This window comes from Phyllobates terribilis, unplaced genomic scaffold (genome assembly GCF_046119375.1).
Source record: "Phyllobates terribilis strain yellow unplaced genomic scaffold, ASM4611937v1 Scaffold_4__5_contigs__length_816908805, whole genome shotgun sequence".
Taxonomy (NCBI): Eukaryota; Metazoa; Chordata; class Amphibia; order Anura; family Dendrobatidae; genus Phyllobates; species Phyllobates terribilis.
The window spans coordinates 155,486,753-155,513,572 of record NW_027362764.1 but is presented as its reverse complement, the minus strand read 5'-3'; the positions used below and the strand labels follow the sequence as shown (position 1 = coordinate 155,513,572).

The window sequence follows — 26,820 nt, the reverse complement described above, 5'->3', positions numbered from 1 at the left end:
AGGACGATGACCAATATCCATATAATTACCAATAATCTTTGCACTGTAAGTTCAAGCCAAAGATAAAAGACTTCCTATCCCATTTGGAGAACCTTCAAGGTTGTTTCATCCGTTATTCTGAGAAAAATATATTTTTAGCAGCCGGGACTTGTGGGAGTTCACACTATATCTTCTAAAGGTGTAAGCTATGAATTTATGGTCGAGGCAAATCCCAAGTGTCGGTAATCTAACCAGTAACCAGCGTTAACTATCTTTATGCAATATAATGTGAATATTAGACTCAACAAAAACAACATCTGGACGGCGATTAAAACGACTAGTGATCACAAGAGAATTGATCAAACGCACATCCTAAACGGTTCATCCACGTTATAGGGAACCGGTCAGCTTGTCATCAGTTGTTACATACTTCCATATGGTAATGATGTATAGACACTTGTCCACCCATAACAATGAGACCTTTTCTGTAAAGGTCTCAGTCATCAGAAATCCAGAAGACAAGCTGGAAGTGCCCCGGGGGGCGTGCCCCGTAGTGGTGCCCCGGGGGGGGCGTGCCCAGAAGACGTACACTGAAGGCGCGTCAAAGCATCTGTACTTCCAAGTGAACTTACCCACCTCTAATGCACTCACTTCAAGCCTGATTTTTTTTTCATGATTGCATCATCAAATTTCCACAACTAAAATATATTTCTTATTGGAGACCATACATCTATACAGCCATACCAATGCTTCTATATGTAAAAAAAGGGCTCAAAGGTACCCTTTAAAGACTCCATTTACACAATGGACGAGAATTAGAAGAAAAAGACTAGAGAGGTCGGCTACCATAAATTATGCCACCCCACAACATATTATCATTAACATCTGCATCCAAGACAAAAGCAGGACTCATCGCTGAAGAGGACAGACCCTCATTCCAGCCTCCATGGCTTCATGTGAGCCTCTGGTTTCCCATATAGAGATAGTTCTTCACGAGGGAACTTCACATCTGGCTTACTCCAGTAATTATTGTGTGGAGTAATCTACATTCTCTATCACAGCCTGTAGCATTGCAGGATATTCCTCAGACAACCATTAATATCCTCATTAGTGTTGAGCGAGTATGTTCTATTAACCCTTTCGCAGAGTATGCTCGGCCGAGCTCCGAGTATTTATAGCTGCTCAGTGATATGGTTGAATCGCTCCCGTGTGCATGATTTGCAACTGTTTGACAGCTTGATTACATGTGAGGAATGTCTATTTCTTACACATTCCTCACATGTAATAAAGCTGTCAAACAATTGCAAATCATGCACACGGGAAGGATTCAACCATATCACTGAGCAGCTATAAATACTCGGAGCTCGGCCGAGCATACTCGGACAGAACATACTCGCTCAACCCTAATCCTCATTAATAGCAGGTGTCATTAAGGTGTGAAAGTGTGGAAATTTCTGAGCATGGTGCTCATACTCTATACCGACAAAATCTGGAATATTTAAAAAATTTTGAATCAATTTTTTTATCACTTCCATATCAATAACATGTCTATCCATTTTGTGATTTCCATAATTACCTGACTTTCTTCTTTGTGCAGGAATTTCAATATCGCAGAGTATTAAATACACCCTACAGCAACTAATTCCACTATGCATATTTTAAGAGAAGCGACTATGTACTCACATTGTCATCCAGCTGAGCTGACACTCGGCAGTGTTCAGGGTCTGAATCGGGCTTTGGTACGAGGATTGGAGCCTTAATGTAAGAAATAAAATAAAAAAAATGCAATTATCCATAATTGTAATTTCTGTTTCCTTTGCCCCAAGATAGTACGTTTCACCTGTAAATGACTGCCTCAAAGTACACCAATTTACAGAAATTTGTCATTAAGGTAACATTGATAAGAACACATGACAAGATAGGCAAGCGTGCATGTAAAATGCTTTAGCATTATGTTAAATACAGTGGAGTTGAAATTTTCTTTTTTGATTACGGTAATTTATTGGGGTTGCATTTTTTTTTTTATCCATCTTGCGTATTATTTTTTATTCTTTATTTGTGCTTTTAATCTGGTTAAAAAACTAAAATAAAAAAAAAAATATATATATATATATATATATATATATATATATATATATATATATATATATATAAAAAAGAAAAAATATATAAATTAAAAAATTAATAAGTATTATTTTTATTCAACAATTCTGATCAAAATGGATAATTAACTAACCAATTAATTTTAACTACTTAGAAGGCCATAAAGTTGGCTCTGGCCCTGCAGGTTGGCTAGAGGGATATATGAAAAAAAAAATTATAATATTATTATAGATCCCCCCGCCCTTTTTTTCCTCCTATATTTTTTTTTATCTATTCTACCTGTTTCCCTTTATAAACACAATAAAATATAAATACATTATATATAAAGGAAAAAAAATAATATAGCTAAAAAAGATATAGATAGATATAGATTTATTTTCTTTATCCCTATAGTCAACATGCAGATCCAGAGCCAAGTCTATGGTGTGCTAAATAGTTTACATTAATAGCCTTGTTCACAGGACAATCAGTTCTTTATCCATATTTGCTAACAATTGTTACATTTTGGCCAACTTTAGGACTAATCATAAAATAAGATGGAAGGCTGAGAATATCAGAAAATGAACATCAATAATAAAATAAAACATGTGCGTGGATAGCTCGCCCCTCACACCCTGTCTGCACCAGGTATCTGTAGTGTTCTTGCCCCATATAATAGAATTTTAAAACACCCCCGAAGAAGGAACAGACCTTAAACAGGGATTGCTTTAGATCCTGTCCGATTTTTTCTGACATTTTGCCCACGTTGTCAGACATCTTATTCATTCCTTCAGCTAAGCTGTCTGGAATGGATTTCACGGCATTGGAGACATTTCTCATTGAATTGCGCAGTGGATTTACAATTGTGTCCATCTACAAGGAAAAATAGAAGCAGCTTACATTAGTGGTAAGAACTTTCCTGCTGTCAATTCGCTTGGAAATCGTGCAGATAGAATGCATGAATATTAAAAGGACACTGCACCATGGAGATTGTGATGCTATGCTTCTAAAGCAAACATACCTTAGAATAATGTTTTATATATATATTAACTCCTTTTTGATCACATCCTGCCTTCAGCAAGCCCAGTCTGCCACAATAAAACACGAGTACAGTCATGGCCAAAAGTATTGAGAATGACACCAAAATTATATTTTCACATGATCTGCTGGCCTCTGGTTTTTATTAGTGTTTGTCTGATGTTTATATCACATACAGAAATATAATTGCAATCATATTATGAGTACCAATAGGTTATATTGACAGTTAGAATGAGTTAATGCAGCAAGTCAATATTTGCAGTGTTGCCCCTTCTTCAAGACCTCTGTAATTCTCCCTGCATGCTCTCAATCAACTTTTGGACCAAATCCTGACTGATAGCAGTCCATTCTTGCATAATCAATGCTTGCATTTTGCCAGAATTTGTTGGTTTTTGTTCGTCCACCCGTCTCTTGATGATTGACCACAAGTTCTCAATGGGATTAAGATCTGGGGAGTTTCCAGGCCATGGACCCAAAATCTCTATGTTTTGTTCCATGAGCCATTTTGTTATCACCTTTGCTTTATGGCAAGGTGCTCCATCATGCTGGAAAAGGCATTGTTGGGCGCCAAACTGCTCTTGGACGGTTGGGAGAAGTTGCTCTTGGAGGACATTCTGGTACCATTCTTTATTCATGGCTGTGTTTTTAGGCAAGACTGTGAGTGAGCCGATTCTCTTGGCTGAGAAGCAACCCCACACATGAATGGTTTCAGGATGCTTTACAGTTGGCATGAGACAAGACTGGTGGTAGCGGCTCACCTCTTCTTCTCCGAATAAGCCGTTTTCCAGATGTCCCAAACAATCGAAAAGGGGATTCATCAGAGAAAATGACTTTGCCCCAGTCCTCAGCAGTCCACTCCCTGTACCTTTTGCAGAATATCAGTCGGTCCCTGATGTTTTTTCTGGAGAGAAGTGGCTTCTTTGCTGCCCTCCTTGAAACTAGCCCTTGCTCAAAGAGTCTCCGCCTCACAGTGCATGCAGAAGAACTCACACCAGCCTGCTGCCATTCCTGAGCAAGCTCGGCACTGCTGGTAGTCCGATCCCGCAGCTGAAACAGTTTTAAGATACGGTCCTGGCGCTTGCTGGTCTTTCTTGGGCGCCCTGGAGCCTTTTTAACAACAATGGAAGCTCTCTCCTTGAAGTTCTTGATGATGCGATAGATTGTTGACTGAGGTGCAATCTTTGTAGCTGCGATACTCTTCCCTGTTAGGCCATTTTTGTGCAGTGCAATGATGGCTGCACGTGTTTCTTTAGAGATAACCATGGTTAACTGAAGAGAAACAATGATACCAAGAACCAGCCTCCTTTTAAAGTGTCCAGTGATGCCATTCTTACTTAATCATGACTGATTGATCGCCAGCCCTGTCCTCATCAACACCCACACCTGTGTTAATGGATCAATCACTAAAACGATGTTAGCTGCTCCTTTTAAGGCAGGACTGCAATGATGTTGAAATGTGTTTTGGGGGTTAAAGTTCATTTTCTGGGCAAATATTGACTTTGCAAGTACAGTAATTGCTGTTAAGCTGATCACTCTTTGACATTCAGGAGTATATGCAAATTGCCATTACAAAAAATGAAGCAGTAAACTTTGAAAAAATTACTATTTGTCTCATTCTCAATACTTTTGGCCATGACTGTACTCTGTGATTGAATGTTGGGAGACTGTTTCTTCACCTGTCTCTCCCCCAGGATCTAATCAGATAAATGGTGCTGTGGACAATGGATAGTGTCGTCTAGGTAGTCACACAGCAGTGATGGGTTGCTGCTGTTAGGGGAGAGTGCTGGATGTCTAACACAGCTGGCACCTGTTGTGTATGCCGCGGGCTCAGGTCGTAAGCCAGCTCTAAAACATGCACACCTGACATCTGCCATACGTGACCGGAAAGGGGGTAAACAATTACTATATCATTACAGCTTCTTCATTTATTGATGTCCTCAGTAGTATTTTCTTTGGCTACTACAAATCTCAAAACACATTTAGATCCACTAGCAAAGTTGTCAATTACAGACACTCTCTTACTAAACCTCAATCCACTACAATTTCAATCACTGCAAGTGTCAATCCTTCAAGGGAAGAGAGTTCTCCACAGAAGCTATCCATTCATGATGCCTCTGAACTCCTGCGATTCAGGTCCTCACGTAAAATAAAAACACCATGCACTCACCTTCTGGACCGGAGGTGTTTAGTGTGACATGTTTATATGAGAGCTGAAAAGTTTTCATTTTGTATGAGGCACTTTTACATTTATGAAGGGGTTGTCCAAGTAGTAGACAGTCCCTTTAGGGTCTGTGCACACTGCGGTTTTTTTTCAGTATAAATTAACAGAGTGCGCAGCGATGTCAAAGTTTCATTGCTGTGCATATGTTCAGTCTAATTATACTTCATTTAACCGCTTCATGGTTCATAAACTCCAAAGCATTTAAAATAGTGACATGATCATTCTTCAGGCGGCTTTTGAACTCTTCTTCTATGCTTCTATACTCTCTATACAGTAAAGAGTGAAAGAAAAGGAGCCTCAAGAAAACGACCTGAAGCTGCTGCGCCTGGGAAACCTGGGCACCTGCGCCAGCATCCAAAAGACGCTGTGCGCTCGTGCCCTTTAGCTGTATCCTCTAGCCATATGTATATATATGTAGGTGTAAAAAGAAATAATTACATATATTATTTATATACACACACAGAGATATACCTATATACATACATATATATATATATATATATATATATATATATATATATATATATATATATATATATATATATATATATATATATATATATATATATATATATATATATATATATATATACACATATACATACACACACACACACAGTACAGACCATAAGTATGGACACACCTCATTTAAAGATTTTTTTCTGTATTTTCATGACTATGAAAATTGTACATTCACACTGAAGGCATCAAAACTATGAATTAACACATGTGGAATTATATACTTAACAAAAAAGTGTGAAACCGTAGTATCGACGTCTCTGCCCCCTGACAGGCAGAGACGCCGTCCCTCTTACAGTCGCACGCCCGGCTCTCCTGCTGCTGCTGCCGGCGCGCGCAGATTCCCGGGCACTGTATTTAGGACGCGGGTGCGCTCCCTCCCTCTTAAAGGGGCCGCGCGCGCCGTCCTAAGGAGTCCCCGGCCAATGGCCGGAGGACCTCTCATATAAAAGACACCTCCTCCAAAATGGAGGTGCCCGTGCAAGGTTGTAGATTTGTGTCCTAAACTCTGCTTCAGGCTTCAGGTCCAGTCCGCCAGCCTGACTACCAGTCCAGTAAGCCTGCCAAGTGTACTCTCCGGCCCGACTGTCAGCCATACGATCCAAACCCGCCAGCCTGTCTATAGGCCTGGCTTGCCTGCCTACCCGGAGAACGTACCAGTTACCTGCCGTGCCTATCAGTCAGCCTACCTGGAGGCTCCTACCAGTTACCTGCAGTGCCTATCTGACAGCCTACTCGGCTGTCTGTTACCTGCTGTGCCTACCCGGAGGCTCCTGCCAGTTACCCGTGGGAGTCACCTGCTCTCATACAAGAACAGGCCCAGAGTAGCACCTGGTCCCTCTGCTCGGTCCTTCCCTGGTTCACGGAGTCGATTGAGCCACCGTGCGACCTTGGTCAGTCCGAGTTGATACCTAGTCACGCCCCTCTGGTCCCTCCTTGCACAGCAGCACAGAGGTTCCACCACCCGGATCCGTAACAGAAACAACTGAAAATATGTCTTATATTCTAGGTTCTTCAAAGTAGCCACCTTTTGCTTTGATGACTGCTTTGCACACTCTTGGCATTCTCTTGACGAGCTTCAAGAGGTAGTCACCGGAAATGGTTTTCACTTCACAGGTGTGCCCTGTCAGGTTTAATAAGTGGGATTTCTTGCCTTATAAATGGGGTTGGGACCATCAGTTGTGTTGTGCAGAAGTCAGGTGGATACACAGCTGATAGTCCTACTGAATAGACCGTTAGAATTTGTATTATGGCAAGAAACAAGAAACAAGTAGCTAAGTAAAGAAAAACAAGTGGCCATCATTACTTTAAGAAATGAAGGTCAGTCAGTCCGAAAAATTGGGAAAACTTTGCAAGTGTCCCCAAGTGCAGTTGCAAAAACAATCAAGCGCTACAAAGAAACTGGCTCACATGAGGACCGCCCCAGGAAAGGAAGACCAAGAGTCACCTCTGCTTCTTAGGATAAGTTTATCCGAGTCACCAGCCTCAGAAATCGCAGGTTAACAGCAGCTCAGATTAGAGACCAGGTCAATGCCGCACAGAGTTCTAGCAGCAGACACATCTCTTCAACAACTGTTAAGAGGAGACTTTGTGCAGCAGGCCTTCATGGTAAAATAGCTGCTAGGAAACCACTGCTAAGGACAGGCAACAAGCAGAAGAGACTTGTTTGGGCTAAAGAACACAAGGAATGGACATTAGACCAGTGGAAATCTGTGCTTTGGTCTGATGAATCCAAATTTGAGATCTTTGGTTCCAACCACCGTGTCTTTGTGCGACGCAGAAAAGGTGAACGGATGGACTCTACATGCCTGGTTCCCACCGTGAAGCATGGAGGGAGGAGGTGTGATGGTGTGGGGATGCTTTGCTGGTGACACTGTTGGGGATTTATTCAAAATTGAAGGCATACTGAACAAGCATGGCTACTACAGGATCTTGCAGCGGCATGCTATTCCATTCGGTTTGCGTTTAGTTGGACCATCATTTATTTTTCAACAGGACAATGACCCCAAATACACCTCCAGGCTGTGTAAGGGCTATATGACCAAGAGGTAGAGTGATGGGGTGCTACGCCAGATGACCTGGCCTCCACAGTCACCAGACCTGAACCCAATCGAGATGGTTTGGGGTGAGCTGGACCGCAGAGTGAAGGCAAAAGGGCCAACAAGTGCTAAGCATCTCTGGGAACTCCTTCAAGATTGTTGGAAGACCATTTCCGGTGACTACCTCTTGAAGCTCATCAAGAGAATGCCAAGAGTGTGCAAAGCAGTCATCAAAGCAAAAGGTGGCTACTTTGAAGAACCTAGAATATAAGACATATTTTCAGTTGTTTCACACTTTTTTGTTAAGTATATAATTCCACATGTGTTAATTCATAGTTTTGATGCCTTCAGTGTGAATGTACAATTTTCATAGTCATGAAAATACAGAAAAATCTTTAAATGAGGTGTGTCCAAACTTTTAGTGTGTGTGTGTGTGTGTGTGTGTGTGTGTGTGTGTGTGTGTGTGTGTGTGTGTGTGTGTGTGTGTGTGTGTGTGTGTGTGTGTGTTTTCTGATGCATGCTTACAGTACCAAAATAATATTACAGTAACGAAATAATAACATTTAAATTAGTCTCTCAGATTTTCTTTTTACTTAAATACCGACCTTACGTGCAAAGTCTCCCTTCCCTTTATTGTAGGCTTTGTTCTCAAGAAAGTCAAATACACAAGGTGCAAGCGCAGGACAAGCCTTCAGCAACTCGGGGCTTAGTAATAGCTACAAGAAATTACAAAAAAACAAATGATAAACCTTTCAAAACCCGTCAAAAGAACAGAAATATTAGAAACAGACATCTTAATCAAAACAGCCATACATCAATGATTCTTGCTTATACCAACATATGAAGACTGATCATAAATCACCGCGGCATATGGTAATTTGTGTATTACTGCTATAAAATACAAAAAAGACACCTTACCTGTAAATATGCATTCAAATCATTTTTTCTCTTTTCCAAAAATTCCTTATCCATGTTGTTGAAAGTTTTTTTCCCTGGCAGCTTGAGGACGCTGGCAAGATTTTCAAACTGAAAAAGGGCATCCGAGAAAAAAAAAAGATGACAGATTAGATCGGCTATTAAAGTACTCCGATGCATAGGTGGACATGTGCAGGGTTTGCTGCCAATAAAGCAAACAATAAACTGCCCTAACGTTTTATGAATATGGCCTTCTTGAGGAGGCCGATCACATGATCTGTTCCTGACAGATAAAAGGACACAAGACGAATGCTGACAAATATCTATGTTGAAGAACTTGCATGGTATACAATCCTAGCTTAAATGGGCAACGGATGAACTTCTTCCTGATTAGCTCCATTAACCACCCTCTTAGCATGGCTTTAAGTCATTCAGGGGAAGTGGAGAAGGTCACTATCCCTCCACACCAGAAAGGTACAGCATGGGTCAAGCATAGGTGGGCCTCCCCTCATTAAGCTTATGGAGAACCTACATACTCCTGCCTTCCACCTACGCATTCACCCAAATGTCATCTGAGATCCTCCCTGCAAGTGGAGCACAAAGATTCACACCACTCCTGGACTTCAGGAGAGGCATCCCATAAGAGCCCCACATCCTGAATAAGTCTTTTGTGACTGACAGATATGTGGTCAATGAACACACACGTGACGTAGAAAATATATAAAGATGTGTGCCGTTAAGACAGTATGGACATTCAGATGAAATTATGAAAATTCCTCAAAACTGGCCAAATAAGAACACAGGTGTGGTGTGCGCTTACAATGTAAAAAAAGTGAAATCTGTACCTAACTTAATTCAGGTTACAACACCTAGTGAATAAGGGCACCCCAGGATCAACACTCTCGATGCACTTCTGCATCTTGGTCTTTTAAGCACCTCAACCCAAGGCTTAGATTCTGAGAACATGTGTCAACATACAAGTGACTACGAGCGCCAAACAGCGTACACCCAGAAGCTTGGATATTCTGTGTGTCCGTCTTACATCAGCACCTCCGGCCAAAGTCACCGATAAGAACAGATACCACCTGATCTTGGATCACTTTATAAAACACATTCTTCGCATCTTTCCCTCAGTTGTTTTCTGCCCAAGGATAGCACCTGTCTTAGCCGACGGTACCCTTTAATAAAGTAAAGTTGTCCTCCCCCATGTTTGCCTGCAAAATCACATCCAACATCGTAGAGTTAAAGGGAACCAGTCACCAGGTTTTTCCAATATAAAGTAGGGCAAGCACCAGTACGCCCTCATATACAGCATTCTAGTATGCTGTATATATACCCCCAATGCGCTCTGCATCCCACAAAAAAGACTTATTATACTTACCTATTGGGCGGTCTGATCCGATGGGCGTCACTGGTCTTGATCCGTCGCCTCCTTTCTTCCTACGATTGCCATCTTCCTTCTTATATCATGTGGATGACACCTCTTACGTCATACACACAGTGTCCTCCATTGCACTCCTGCGTAGGCGTACTTCTATCTGTTCTGCCAAGGGTGGAGCAAAGTACTGTAGTGTGCATGCGTCGGTGCCCTTTGCCCTTTTCCCGGCACATTACAGTACTTTGCTCTGCCCCCGGAGGAATGCGTTGGAGGAGGCGCCGGATCAAGACCAGCGACGCCCATCAGACCGCCCTGTAGGTGAGTATAATAGAAGCTAATTTTTGTGGTATGCACAGCAGATTGGGGGCAAATAAATATAGCATTCTAGAATGCTATATATGAGGGTTTACAGGTGCATGCCCTATTTTATATGGGAAAAACCTGGTGACAGGTTCCCTTTAACAGTGGCTCAGTGATTAGCACTGCAGCCTTGCAGTGCTTAGTACAGAGTTCAAGTACATCATCTGCAAGGGGTTTATATGTTCTACCTGTGTTTGCGTAGGTTTCCTCCGGTTTCCTCCCACACTCCAAACACATACTGATAGAGAATGTAGATTGTGAGACCCAATGGGGACAGTGCCGACAATGTCTATAAAAGTGCTACAATGTACCCCAGTATAAAAACATGCACATAATGTGTATGCTACTGCAGTCACTGCACTGCTCATAGTGTTGAAACCCATGACAACAGGTAAAATATTTCAGGTGGTAGGTTACAAGGAAACCGGGATAAAGTGTTAGGCTGATTTTATACAGTGCAGAACAAGTATTGAATTCAGTGGGTGGGAAACGCTGCTAAGCCTTGAGATCAGGAGTTTATGGACAGCTGGAAGGGGGATCTGTATTCACATTGCTTCATCTACTTTAACAATGGATCTGGAGGGGTCAGTTGAGGTTTAAAATACGTTTCTTAAGACTTGCCACTTAAGTCACTTCATTTTCTGCAGTAAAAAAAAAACAAAAACGTGTGCGCTGAATAGAAAAAGGAAATATCCCCAAAAAGTTCAACTTTTCCTTAAAACCTCTTAATCTGTGAGAATTCAAGAACTCAATTTTAGACTAGTTTTCAGATGTTAAAAAATCCCAAACTGCTGAACAGAATCCATCCCAACCAAGCAATTACCTGATGGGGATGTAATAAAGACATGGGAAACATCAGATATCTGGTTTTCTTCAGCCAACAAACCATTTTTCAACTGAATACGAGACATTATTAACCAACAAAGAACCAACAAAATTTCCTTAATTCAGTCTTATTAGAAAACTAAATGATCAACAGAACAGACATATGAAATTTTGCAAAATTTGGCACGGATAGACAAAATGTCATAAGTCCTTAACTTTCACTTAAGCTAGACATCTCATTGCTTTACACTTTCTGGAGATTTATGACTACATTCCTTCCATCCTTTAAGCATAATAGGTTTATATGTGGTAGTTGCTCAGACTTCTACTTTTGGAATCTGTACAAGTTACTTGTCATAATTGTACATTGACTCCTACATCCTATCTGTGCCCTTCTCTCTAAAGGGAATCTGTCAACAAGTTTTTGCTATGCAGTGCGAAAGTAGCATGATATAGGGGCCGAGATCCTGATTTTAGTGATGTATCACTTACTAGGCTGTGTTTTGTCAGCAGATTATTACTGCAGGACTAGTTGTCTTGTGCCATGTAGTCCTCCTGCTCTGTGTAACCCCGCCCCTACTCCAGAAGCTGCCAATCAGGTTTCTAGGTTGGATTTATATGAATGATCTGTGCTCAATCAACATTTTAGCGCAGTGGCCAGTATATTGTCGCTTTCAATATTAAAGGATGCTATAAAATACCCTCAAAGAGGCTTTCCCATAAACAAAGTACATGTAAATCAATAGATCTTGGAATAATAATAAGTTCCACAATTGGATGTGTTAATAAAAAATGTCCCTGTGCTGAGATAATCTTATAAATGTGCCCCTGCGGTATCTTAACCAAGCAGAAACATGGTCTGATCATACCACATCTCCTGGACAGGAGAGGACTCAGAAGAGTATACAGTCAGGACAGCATGGGATCACAGCTGATTCCCTCTGCGAGTTCAAGCCTGTTTTTAAACAATATTTTACCTCAAAGAAAGAATGAGCTGTGATCCCATGCTGTCCTGTCTGTATACTCTTCTGCGTCCTCTCCTGTCCAGGAGCTGTGGTATGATCAGACCATGTTCCTGCACGGTCAGACACAGCCATTACACAGTACACAGCAGGGGCACATTTATAAGATTATCTCAGCACAGGAGCATTTTTTCTATTAACACATCCAATTGTGGAACAAATTTTTATTGTAATATATATTGATTAAATGTAACCCTCTGCCAGCAGTCTGTGTTAGCCATCTTGAAATGGAGACATTACGACTATCGGCATGTGACTCTTACAGGCAATCACTATGCCCAGCACAGAAATGCACAGCCTCGGTGAAAGCACTGTTGGCATGTGTGCACTGAGGCCGGTGATTGGCTACAGCAGTCACTTTGAAATAGTCAGAATGTCATTGCTACAAGATAGATAACAAAGACCACTGGGACCACCACCCCAGCAGTGGGATTTACCGGGTGAACAGTAGGTTATTTTCTATTTTATCACAACTATTATCTCGTCATTTAAAAAAAAATAAATAAATAAAATCTTGGACAACTCCTTTACGGCTAACCTGTCATTCAATTTATGCTGCACAAACCTCAGGCAGCATGAATCAGAGCCTGGCTGCACATTAACATCCTGCTATGGTTGAAGTGTTTCAGAGAAACCATAGTTTAAAAATCCATCTGAGAACCATAGTCAGAAGAGACTAGTCTGGCCGGCTTCTCCCGACACCGCTCTGGTGACCGACGTTTCTCTCCCGATTTAAAACCATGAAGGAACTGAACGGTCATTCCTCTAGAGTGGACTGGTCTCGTTTTTCCCTATAGTCCCCGGCCAAATCTAAAAATTATTTTTCAGAGAATCGTTTGCAGCTAGGTATATTTTTCTCTGAATCGTGCGGACTGACTCCAACTCCTGCTTCTCGTGGTTTGTTGAGCATGAATCGACTGACAGGTTTCTTTCAGCTTTGAACAAACTACAGAAGACATGATGGGTAGAAATTATCATGGCGACTCCTTACCTCAAATTTACAAGTTACGATACATGTGAACCATTTAAAAGCATATTTGGTGGTACAAAGAAATGCTTCCAGCTGTCTCCGCTCAGACCCCACAGGCCCATAAGCTGTCACCCAAATCCTATACACTCAATTCCCAAGCTTAGTTTTTTCCACCCTAAGCCCTGTGACCAATACAACAAATGATCTGAGCCACTGTTCCACAGCCATTCTTCTGCGCCTCTCAGCATTAGTCCAGAAATGATCTGGTTACAACATAAATAGGATTGAGCTTTAGTGCCGAGCTGTGGGGCACATTACTGCCGAACACGCAAGACAGTGAAAGAGAGTAAAACATCAATATCAGATAGATTCCTGCGCTGGGTTGCAATCACACAAATACAATTGTCCACCACGTCCACTGATATTATTAATTCGTCACTTTTATTTGACATGATCAAATATGAATAATGTGATATACCAAAGTCTAACTGAAATTATTAAAATACAAAACCTGTACAGATTTTCCAATATGAGAGCACAATACCTTAAGTTTCCTATTGCTGCAATAGTTATGCTGTGTGTCTGCAGTGCACACCACATTACTTATTGTTAATCAGGACCACTCCCCTCGCCCCCAACAATCAGGAAGCCGGGAGGCTGGTGAGTACAGTGTTGCACCCTTGAAGACTGATCAGCATACAACATCTTATGTTTGCAAGCTGCTTGCATGCTTTCCGTTTGCAAGCTGCTTGCATGCTTTCCGTTTGCAAGCTGCTTGCATGCTTTCCGTTTGCAAGCTGCTTGCATGCTTTCCGTTTGCAAGCTGCTTGCATGCTTTCCGTTTGCAAGCTGCTTGCATGCTTTCCGTTTGCAAGCTGCTTGCATGCTTTCCGTTTGCAAGCTGCTTGCATGCTTTCCGTTTGCAAGCTGCTTGCATGCTTTCCGTTTGCAAGCTGCTTGCATGCTTTCCGTTTGCAAGCTGCTTGCATGCTTTCCGTTTGCAAGCTGCTTGCATGCTTTCCGTTTGCAAGCTGCTTGCATGCTTTCCATTTGCTCTGATGGAGAGGGACTCTATAATTTCTTTAGCAAAACAGGGTTAGTGTTATTAGACTTTTTGTTATATATCCAATCAATGTGCCATAAATATTTGTTGTGTGAAAACCCTTTATTCAGTATTTGTCGTATAGGAATAGTTTATGTAGAGTTAGGACTGTCCCATAAGGGTTGCCGTGACATGGCGGGATAGCTTTTACATTATTTTGATCAAAATTATGTTAACTAAATACCCTTTATTATTTATTATTATTTTTGCACTGTGCGATCTACCCATTTAACTTCGTTATTTGGGTATTTTTCTTGTCTTTGGTTTTTCTCTGTCTAATGGCCTTGTGTGAACATGCATTTACATTTTGCATGCACATCAATTTACGTTTCAGTTCAGACCTCCATCTTTCTTTATAGTTTATGTAGAGTCAGAATGTGTACGATCCCTAATAAATGACATTTAAATGCCAAGTCCCATACCTGTTCAGTGATCCGCATGTGGAAGTCATGGAAGTCACTGTAGCGGCGATAGGTTTTCCATATTTCTTCAGGGCCATCTAAGCCTCGCCGCTGGACAGTGATGGCGTACAGTGCATAGGTTTTCCCATGTTCATTACAAACTCCTGCCACAGCATATGGGTCACAGTCAACATGAACTGGTAGTATACAATGTACAGGGACAAGTGCACATGCAAAGAGGGATAGAAGAAAGAGCGTGAAATGGCAGGTGGAATGACCAGAAAACAAACAAAATAAATGAAATCAGACAATATGTTCCTATCATGTCTGTTATGTCTCTTATGAGTTAAAGCTGAAAATCCAATGTGAACTAAGCCTAACTGTACTGAAGAACTTCGAGACCTTCCCATGGATATACAGGGTTAATAAAGTGCGGAGGCCAAACATCCCAGACCATAAATGTAAGTGCTCGGTGTCCTGATATTCCAGCACGTCGGGTGTACATTGGGAATGGCCTCCGTCTCAGGGTCTATGACAATTTGGTCTAGGACAGCCCCACTTGGCGGAATGATTATACAAGACGTAGCAGAACTTTCCTATTAGATCTGATGATACACATTACATATTAATGCAATAAATACATTAAGAACTTTACTAGTTGAGTGGCATTGGGAATTTTTTTTTCTGTATTCGATAATGTAAAAAAGGCATTTCAAGAATGTTTTGGCATTTCATCGGCTCAGACAGAGCACACATACTTCATGTCGCGCTGCTGGTATCAGCTTTCATATGGTATTTGACTCGCCTATTAGGAGATTTATAATGCAGGAAAACATTTAGCACTGTCAAGTAATCATAACGGTCCGGGGACTTAGTGCAGGACTGATGCTGGCCAGCAGGACCATGCTGGGGAATAAGTGTCCAGAGACTGCGGGAAAATGTGTGCTCGGAGGATCTGCAGCATCTCTCTGCTCTGCAGGGTAAAGTAATGGGGTCAGCTGAGGAATATATACTGTACCTCTGTGCAGTCACAGGTACTTACACAACATAAATAGAGGTACGGTAACAGGATGAGGCTTCTAACAGAACCATACTTCTAAGGGAATCTGTCATGTAATCTGAGGACAACATGAGGTAGGGGTTAAAACATGGAGCTCAATGATGTGTCACGTGTCAGGTTGTGTGCTGCGTTTACTTATACTGAAGCTTTAATCCCCTTGTGATTATTATTACTGTGACTAGCTGGCCACATGCTAGAAAGTCCAACTCAGCCCCTCCTGTGATAAGCAGCTCACTGTCTATAGACTATGTACATACAGAGGCTGCTGTGGGCGGGGTTAGCTGTGGTGTGGGCGGGGTTCGCTTTCTCAGCTCTGCCTCATTCTAAATCTAAAAGCTCTGATTGTGTCAGAACCGCTGCACCCAGTAATCTAAGTCAGAGTTCCCCAACTCCAGTCCTCAAGGCCCACCATGTTTTCAGGATTTCCTTAGTATTGAACAGGTGATAATTGCAGTACCTGCACAGGCAATAATCCCATCACCTGTGCAATACTAAGGAAATCCTGAAAACATGACCTGTTGGTGGGTCTTGAGGAGTGGAGTTGGGGAACACTGATCTAAGTGATATATCATAGGATTCAGGATCTCTCTCTGCCTACATCATGCTGCTCTCAGATAGCAAAAAACCTGCTGACAGTTTCCCTTTAAAAACCAATGTACCCAGGCCATTCACTTAAAGGCATCGGGGCTTTATAGTTAAAGTGTGAATTGTGCTCATCTTATGTCTTGGGCCAATTTACATGAACCAGCCATGGCCGGAAATAAAACCGCCAACTGGCAACAGGCTAGGCTATCTGTTTAGACAGGCAGATCGGCGTGCTCGTATATTATGTTCAAGGCCCTGCGTCTGCATGATTTACAGCTGTAAGACAGCATGAACACATGCAGGGATTGCCTGTTTGTTAGGGAATCCTCACAAGTGTTGAGGCTGTCTTACAGCTGTAAATCATGCAGACGCAGGGACTCAAACATAATATACGAGCGCGCCGAAAAGACTTGGTAAGCACCCGAGCATGCTCAGCGAAAGGGTTAAAGGAGCACGCTCGCTCATCACTAGTCATCATTGCTATACAAATCTCTAATACAGTGTGCGTGCAGTGACCTCACATCGCAGTGCCCCTGTACCCTCATATACAGTGTCTGTCTGTCATGTTTCTGATATAGCGGAGCTGACCCTGGTCACCGCCATTCTAGCTACCTATCCAAACTATCTCCATCTAGCTGTTCTATCTATTTCACTGAATCTAATATTTGTACCTGCCCCGTCTGATCTCCAACAGGGACCGGGTTATTTATGTTCTTGCTGGTTCCAGTCTATGATCATGTATCTTTTGCATTTGAAATAAGATTGTATTGATAACCATCTATAACTAATGTTGGATTATAAAAACGGTGAAAGCATGACAGGTTTGTGCGCACAAGAGAAAAACTATAGAAGAAACTAAAAATATGCACCATGTGACAAACACAAGAGGGGACAATGAAGGGGGCGAGGATGGGGGAGGGGGTTTACAATCTCTCACCAGTGTCAGAAATAAAAGCATGGATTTGTACCAGCTCTTCAGTGGTGACATTTGACAGGTCGTCCAGGGACTAAAAATAAACATGGGAAAAGACAAAAGACATTTTATTATAAAAGAGAAAAATAGAGCAAAGATGAAAATTTAGAAATAAAATTCTAAACAATGAAAACCCTCGCATGATACATATGTAAGTATACCGCAGGACACGGAGACCAATAGGCATTTAGTTATACTTTAGGCCACTTTTCCTTTAAAAGTTTTGAAAATTGTGCAAGTCACTGACCTCCAGAATAACCTTTCCCCCCAATTCATAGCCTGTTCTGTTTATTGTAACAGAGTGACACAGGGGAGCTGTATTATTTGAGTAGGCATTTACTCCAGACATGGAGCCCGGCCAGAAACAACTAATCTGCGAGTGTTCAAACACCTGCAAAAGCACGGGGTCCCGGAATAGCCCTAAACATTGCACCGAGGGAAGTCAGAGATTCCTGCATTGTTCCTGGAGTTCATACAAACACCAACGTTGTCTCCCTCACTGAAAACATCCTTTCAACATTAATAAACAGAAGAATGCCATTCACTGGGCGAGCGGACACCCCGTCACCGGAGGTGAGCACCGGCATCATGAGTGACGGGTATCATTATCCTGTGGTCACACTGGTTACACAGCGCCTGCTACGCCGGGCTCAGGAGCACAGGTGCCGGACTCTCTGCCTCCCAGCCTGTGCCAAGTTTACCGGCAACTCCCAGAATAAAGATATATTCAGTATTGGTGATGATCCGTGAAAAATCCTGGTGGCAGCGGCATCATCAAATTTGGAAGGAAAAAAATGCATTTAATAACTTCCAATCAAAAACTTTTTTTTTTTTTTTTTTTTTTTTTTTTTTTAAACTGCAGCTTTATGTATAAGGTCAAGAGATGGAGAACAACTTTTTGGATTTTTTCTGGGGAAAAATTTTTTTTTTGCCCTTGGTTAAATATGAAGTAACCAAGAGTTTTAAGATGATACTGATTTGGAATACATCACATGCGTGGATACAGACATTTTTCATTATCTTTTTTGCATTTTTGTTTTATATTTTTTTCATTTACATTTTATACTAAATAACCCATTAACTTACCTGGGTTGTTCACATTTGGGTCTATATTTATTTTTTCCATAAACTCATTATTTGGGGTTAAAAATAATTTTTTTGCATTAGGGTTTCACTAAAAAAAAAAAAAAAGTCGCACCTTTTGGCTATGATCATAAATAGGCTAAGGGGAGCTCATAAAAAGATTTTAAAAAGTTACAAACTCTCAAATGTGACCGATTCTCATTTGAGAGTTTGTAACTTTCAAAACAAGCTCACAGATTGATTCTCAGTTAAAGGGGTTGTCCACTACTCTGACAACCCCTCCTCAATCGCTATATTCCCTCATATAAAACAACAACCTATACTCGCATGCGATGCCGGCACCACTCCAGCGATGCCGGCGCAACTACACTCTCGCCTTCTTCGGATGAAACTGACAACTGGAAGAAGTGAGAAGTGACAGGACACCGCTCCTGAGCTGCATCTCCGGAGGGGCTCATTCTCCCCGGCTGTTCTGCTGAGCAGTGGCATGGATTACAGTGGGGGAGACCTAGGAGAGGCGAGTACATGGGTTTTATTTATTTAAAAAAAAAAAAAGGCAAATTGGACATAATTTCACACAAAACCCCAAAAATGGGACGGACAAAATTGTTGACACCCTCAACTTAATATTCAGTTGCACAGCCTTTGGAATAAATAACTGCAATCGCTTCCTATAACTATTAACAAGCTTCTTACACCTCTCAACTGGAATTTTGGACCACTTTTCTTTTGGAAACTGCTCCAGGTCTCTCATATTTGAAGGCGCCTTCTCCCAAAAGCAATTTTAAGATCTCTCCACAGGTGTTCAATGGGATTAAGATCCAGACTCATTGCTGGACACTTTAGAACTCTCCAGTGCTTTATTTCCATCCATTTCTAGGTGCTTCTTGAAGTATGCTTGGGGTTATTGTCCTGCTGGATGACCCATGACCTAGGACTCAATCCCAGCTTTATGACTCTGGGCACTGCATTGCGACCCAAAATCCTTTGGTAATCTTCAGATTTCATTATCCCTTATATACAGTCAATGCACCCAGTGCCAGAGGCAGCAAAGCAACCCCAAAACATATTTGAACCTCCACCATACTTGACTATAGGTACGGTGTTCTTTTATTAGTAGGCCTCATTCTGTTTTCAATAAACAGTAGAATTGTGTGCTTTACCAAACACCTCTATCTTGGTCTCATCTGTCCACAAGACGCTTTCAGAGAAGGATTTTGGCTTACACACATACATTTTGGCAAACAGCAGTCTAGCTTTTTTATGCATCTGTGTCAGCAGTGGGGTCCTCCTGGATCTCCTGTGATAGCATTTCTTTTAATTTAAATGTCGACATATAGTTCATGCTGACCCTGAGCCTGCAGGACAGCATGAATTTCTTTGGAACTTGATTGGGGCTGCTTATCCACCATCCGGACTATCCTGTGTTGCAACCTTTCATCAATTTTTCTCTGTCATCCAAGTCCATGAGATTCTTGATATTTTTCATCAATTTTAGTTCTCAAGTCCTCAGACAGTTCTCTTATCCTCTTTCTGTTCTCCATGCTTAGTGTGGCACACACAGACACACAATGCAAAGATCGAGTCAACGTCTCCCCTTTTTATCAGGTTTCGGTGTGATTTTCAAATTGCCCACACCTGTTACTTGCCACAGGTGAGTTTGAATGAGCATCACATACTTGAAACAAAGTTGTTTACCCACATTTTTGGAAAGGTGCAAACAATTTTGCCGGGCCCATTTTAGGGGTTTTGTGTGAAATTATGCTTAATTTGCCTTCTTCTGTGTTTTTTGTGTTGTTCCAATACAAACAAAGGAAATAAACATGAGTATAAGAAAACATGTGTAATTGCAATAATTTTCTGAGAAAAACACCTCATTTTCTGGGAGAATTTCAAGGGTGCCAACACTTTCAGCTATGACTGTATTCCCTAACTTTTTTGGTTCCCCTTAAAGTTGTGTTTTTTTTTTGCTTTACCTACACAAAATCCTTATTTGGGCTCATTCACATGTCAGTTTCTTTCACGTATTAGAAAAATGGACTGGGTTTCACCAGATTTTCATCAAATTTTCTAGTATGTAAGAAAAAAAAAAAAGGTTCTCCACCCTTTAACACGTCTGTGAAAATTGGACTATACACACAAAAAACTGACATGTGAATAAAGCCTTACTGGACTGGTTGTATCATAGTCTGATGTGAGCATACGTCCTTGTACTTGGCTGCAGAACAGGTGGCCGCTATAGTAATACAATTATTCACAAGAAAAAAACACATTTGAAAAATGCAGATTGGATGTATATATTTAAAAAAAAAAAAATGACATACCAAATTAATGCTGCCTGTTGGTGATCCATTAAAAGACTCTAAGAGAAAACAAAAAAAAACAAAAACATGAATCTTTGCATATAGAGAGTTAATCAATCATTGTAGCCAAGACTAAATATCCCATCAGCTGAAGCATGCAGAACCACAGTTTACAGCACACACCCAACATCACAGACAAATCCCCGAGGTGTACGACACAACCCTCATAATGAGGAGGTGGGAGGGAGCACCTGCAGCCAGAGCAGGTCATTCACAGCAATAATGATCTGCAGGTCACATCTCCATGGGCCAAGTCATAACGAGAGGACTGGGGTGGGACAGGCTCAGCACTCACCATTTTTAACACCTTCAAAATATAACCAATTTTTGTAAAAATCCCATGAATCTAGTTTAGTAATTAAAAGGGTTTTGGAAAACCTCTGTCCTCCGGCTGCAATTTGTTTAAAAAAAAACAAAACTATTATTCACCCTGCCCAGGCTCAGATACGGGTGCCCATTAAAGGGGTTGTCCGGTCAAAAGTGATAAGTCTGTGTGATTGCAGACTTATAAATCCCCCCCCCCCTGTGCTCTGCGGGGATTCACCGGTATGAGACCCGGGACCAGAGGCTTTGTATACGTTATACATACCCCCCGGCCATTCAGCGCCGCCTCTCTCCATACACTTGTATAGAGCAAGGCCACACCCCCATCTAGTGATGTGGACGCCAGTGGGCGCGTCCAACTGGAAGGCGTGGCCTCACTCAATAAAAGTGTATGGAGAGCGAGGCCACGTTCACTGGCCGGGGGTATGTATAACACCTACATACCCTCCGTTACCGTGTCTCATGCCCCCCCGGGGGGGGGGGGGGATTTATAAGTCTGCAATCACACAGAGTGTCACTTTTGACCAGACAACCCCTTTAATGTCTACAGCCAATAAAGGAGCTCAGCAGCTCTGCCCAAGTTGACAGTGTGAGCCGCTAAGCTCAATGATGGGCTGCAGCGCTGCACAATAACAGACACCCAAAGCAGCGGCAGAGACTCAGCGCTGGATCCAGGGAGGGTGAGTTATAGGGCTCGCTCACACAGGGTAGATTCTCACATGCGACAGAATCAGGCCGATTATACTAATGACACTCGGCTCAAACTGTCAGAGATTGATCCAAGTGTCTCCATAGTGTGATCATATTCTCTCACATGAAGAGAATTGTATCACAGGTGCAGAGAAGATGGAGAAAGTAATTTCTCCATCTTCATAGACTGAGTGTACATTGGACTGCACTGGGATGACATCAGAGTGCAGTCCGATGTTTTACATGCTCCCATAGACTTATATGGTCTGATTATTGGATGCACTTGCAGCATGTTGCTATTGTTTTTTCATGCTAAATCGGCATGAGAAAATAATCGCAGATCTGCACTGCCCCATAGTAGAACATTGGGCCAGGTGCTATCTAATAAAACATCACATAGCACTCAGCCGCTAATTCGAAAACCACTTTAATCGCAAAAAAAAAAAAAAACACTTTTTTTTTTTTTTTTTTAACCATAACATTATGTTTCCAGACATGAACCTTGCATCATTAAAAGGCAGCATTTTTAAGTACATCTAATGTATTATATAACTTTCTTACAATGATTATGGTGGGAAGGTGGGGGGATAACAAAAAAAATCCATTATCCATTGCAGGGGGATTTTTATGGTGGGTATAAATGACAGTGGCCGACTTGTGCTTTTCCGATCACTATGAAAAACGTCTGTATTGTATTGTCTGCCTAAACCCTGACTTTTCACCAGTACCAACACATGACGGCGTGGCCACAGCTCGCTGCTTTAGTAGGGCAGCCGTGGGATGGATGGCAGCTCCATTAGAGGCTTTTTTTTCCCATTTATGAGGAGACTTTTTTGCTGAACAACGTTGCAATATATGAATTTGGAGTCTATACATCACTGTATAGAAAGATCTTGATATGTACTAATATTCTATTCTAATAAAGGGAACACATCAGGAACTTATCCATTGTTTAAATAAGGTTTCTGTGTTACAGTGGATTTATAATCAGATTTTTTGGTGGCGGTACAAGCCTGTTATTAATATGAACATTTCATGAACGAGATCATTTAGAGCCCAAGGCCCCGATTCCTCATCATCAGCAAGAACAATGTGTCCTGTAAGGGGGCGTCAGACGCTCCTGATACATTAAGACGCACCTCACCACAAATCTAACTCCAGACAGATATTCACTTTCACAAGGTAAAACAAGTGAAAATGGCCTCATAATTTGTTACACCATTTCTCACACCCCATATGTGGTCATATACTACCGTCGGGGCACAGAGCTGGGCTCGGGGGGGAGGAGCGCTATTTGACTTTTGGAGAGCAGATTTTCCTGGAATAAGTGTAAGAACAGCAGGAACCCCCAAAGTGACCCCATTTTGGAACTTACACCCCTCTACAAATTCCTCTATGAGTATAGTGACGTGTAACAGATACAAGCACTCCATGGATGTTGCAGAGTGAAAATTCCTTATATTGCAGCCTAGTGCCCAATACACAGTACCCAGCTTGTGCTTCTGGAGACACATACCCTGTAAATTGTTAAAGGGAATCTGTCACCAGGTTTTGCCACTTAATTTGAGAGCGGCATAATGTAGGGACAGACACCCCGATTCCAGTGATGTGTCACTTACTGGGCTGCTTGCTGTCGTTTTGATAAAATCACTGTTATCAGCAGGAGATTATCACTAGAGGCCTGGCTGCCATGTAGTTCTCCATAAGCATGAACTCTCTGTAAACCCTGTCCCCACCACGCAGCTTTGTGCCTATGCACAGTGTACACAGAAAGCTGTCAATCGGTGGTGTGGGCGGGGTTATGCAGAGCTTGGCATTCAGAGAACTGGTAACTATTATCAAAACTGCAGCAAGCAGCCCAGGAAGTGACATCACTGGAATCAGAGTCTCCGTCCCTACATCTTGCTGGGCTCAGATGGCGGAACAAAAGCGTGGTGACAGATTGCTTGAAGTGGGTTCACACGCAAACACCTCCTTTCATTTAAAATAAGCCCTGGAGAAGGGCACTCAGGGAGAACCATCTCCGGCCCATAGATCTTACAGCTCATTTACATATTAATAAAAACATACATTTCTCTGGCATAAGACATCGGATCGTCGATATTAAGGTATTATTTTATTCAGCTTCCAATAACCTACATGCCCATATAGACGGCTTGGCAGGGTTGATCCTACTGAAAGATTCCCTTTAAATGAACTTATAGGAAATATGTCACCTTTTCTAGCTTTTTGAGTTATTAATATGGGCATATAGGTTATATGCAGGTGAAAACAGTCATACCTGTATGCCTTCTGGATGATACCTTGTTTAGTAAAAATCATCTTTTGTAGCTCTGATCTTCCAGGCTATGGGGCGTAAGCTGACTGGAAGATAAGACTGCCTCTGGTCTTCATTATAGAAGATTTCACCTCCACTTCTCTTCAGACGTCCCTTTGACATTATGAGCGTGACCAGAAATCCTGCGCCTGTGCATTGTGCCGTCGCTCCTCTGCACTGGGGGAGTTCACCTTCACTGTGCACCGGAGAACACTGGACTGGAAGTTACAGTGACTTTCCGGTGTCTACGCACATCAGAATTGAAGACAGCGCCCACAGAAGGGCTGAAGAGTGCAGAGGAGCGACGGCAGGCAGAATGCGCAGACTTTCTGGCAGCGCACATGGCATTAAAGGGAAACTGAGAAGAAATCCTATATTATGAAGACCGGAGGCAATCTTATCTTCAGCGTACACCCTTGACGAAGGCAGCTGTGCCGAAACGCGCGTCGGGGTGTGCGCCATTGAAGAGTGTGTCACTATCCACAGTGGATGTAAGTATCAATCATGTGTTACAGTCACTCATGCCTTACCTGCTAGTTTTGACCTCCTTTTGTCATCTTTCATCTTATGACAGGATTACTTAATCCTGTAATGCCATTATAATTACTCATTGTATATACTACCTATGAATTGCACTGTCCATTTAAATCTACAATGATTCCATGTGACCTAGCCACTGGCAATGTTATAGAGTTGGGATCGGATTTATATAGTGCTGGGTGGACATGCTTTTTTCTAGGCATATATTTCTATATATCAAAGTATTGGATGTAATTACTGTATGGCAGCTGACATTCAGAGATATTTGATTCTTTATATCTTTATTATTGGTTGCTAATTACTATATATCACACTCCTTTTTTTTGACACCCCTCCACCGTTATGTTTTTAATTACCCCTGTGTCTGTAGTTCAACTTTTTCTCTTATAATAATTAATAAAATATATATTTTTAATTGATTCTTTGGACTTTGTTGCGAAGTTTGTTCCTCTTGTTTTTCACTTTTTGATTACTTTGTTGGTCCACAGCACCATTATTCTGTTACAGGTCCTTCATTTTGGGTTAATATTTAAATTAAACTTCATTTTCCATAATACCCATTTATTCTCTCTTCTTGTATTATACCCCATAGCCTGGAAGATCGACGCTATAAAAGATCATTTTACTGAACAAGGCATCATCTAGGAGGCATACAGGTATGACTAATTTCACCTGTATACAACCTGTATGCCCATATTAACGCAAAAAGCTCAAAAAAGATGACAGATACCCTTTAAAAGAAAAACAAACTCAAAAATGTTTACATTTTCACACTAGCCACTAAGCTTCATATACTTCCTGCAAGACTTTTCAACAGTCTCATTATCACAGACAGGATTGCAATAACAGTTAACCCCTCCATAAACATTAATACAGGACCTGCCATTCACAATGGGCGATGGTCACAGCAAACCTCCTCCACCTCCCTGCACCTTTTTTCAGAACAGAGCATGCACAGAAAGGCCGTCCTGTATAAGACATTGAGTCAGATCCTGTCTATTGCTGCTTATATCCATATGCTTTTCTGGAGTATAGAATTATCAGGCTTAGTGGCCTGTGTGAAAATGCAAGATCATTTTTTTATTAATTTTTTAAACTATATATAATGATATCAAAATATTTTTTTTTCTTCTAAAGTACATATAACTAAAAAAAAATATTCAAACTCTCTTGGAAAGGGGGCTTCAGCTTGGTTCTACCACTTTGAGAATTCATAGAGTCTATAGTTGGCCACTAGAGGGCATCATAATACAGTGAAGAATTAGATGCTTGCCACTTCATAGAAGGAACCTATCACAGCTACAATGGAGCCCGTCAGTCAGCCGCACGGCCACTGCACCACAAGAACACTGTACAAATTAGCGTGCACCTTTTAATTATTTTCAGAGATAAGCAGATGCCGTAAGATTTTTTTTTTTAATGCTTGAAAAAAATCCTTTAAGGCATTAGTAAAAGGTCAACATTTATATCTTATTGCAAAGTATAGGAGATGGATGCTTGTACTCCCCTGACCTGTGACAATATATAAAAGCCTTACTGGAGAAAATGATGCATGATGATCAATACAACAACATTAATAGAGCTATGAATAATAAATGCTAAAATAAATAATTGAAGGATAAATCTGAAGGCAGCGCTTTGTTATCTAACACACAGTATGTGGCATATGAGCAGCTAGAAATAGCGCAGGCACCATAACACGATGAGCTGCCACTTACCGCCGTCTCCATCATCAGACCCTTTAAAGCTCGGCTCTTTTAGCATGTCCAGCTCCGCCAGCATCCGTATGTAGAGAGCGTTATGTCGGAACGAGGGATAAAAACGGTCATCCCGCAACATGATGTCATAAACCTGATTGTAACAGAGAGAGAAAGACAAACATAGAAAACATAAAGCAATGTATGCATACAAAGCACACGCTACAGGATAAAACTACTGAGGGGGTTATTCCCAAAGCATAGGTCTGATCGCTGGGAAAGCCACTGATCCAGAGACTGGATGGAGTGCTCTGCAACCTCCGGCATTCCCTTAGAG

At 41.6% G+C, this 26,820-nt stretch overlaps 1 protein-coding gene across 2 annotated transcripts in view; it reads right to left on the bottom strand.

Annotated features, from left to right (window-relative positions):
* SNX13 (sorting nexin 13) overlaps positions 1 to 26,820 on the bottom strand; it is a 115,436-nt gene that overhangs the window by 12,010 nt on the left and 76,606 nt on the right. The window contains exons 15-22 of one of the 2 annotated variants that reach the window (XM_073677847.1): positions 26,505 to 26,637; positions 20,877 to 20,914; positions 17,434 to 17,503; positions 14,873 to 15,048; positions 8,797 to 8,904; positions 8,484 to 8,594; positions 2,773 to 2,934; positions 1,663 to 1,734 (exon numbers count right to left, since the gene is read on the bottom strand). In XM_073677847.1, coding sequence (XP_073533948.1) covers positions 1,663 to 1,734; positions 2,773 to 2,934; positions 8,484 to 8,594; positions 8,797 to 8,904; positions 14,873 to 15,048; positions 17,434 to 17,503; positions 20,877 to 20,914; positions 26,505 to 26,637 — 870 coding nt within the window. The remainder of the gene's footprint in view (positions 1 to 1,662; positions 1,735 to 2,772; positions 2,935 to 8,483; positions 8,595 to 8,796; positions 8,905 to 14,872; positions 15,049 to 17,433; positions 17,504 to 20,876; positions 20,915 to 26,504; positions 26,638 to 26,820) is intronic. The other variant, XM_073677848.1, reaches the window with a different exon arrangement.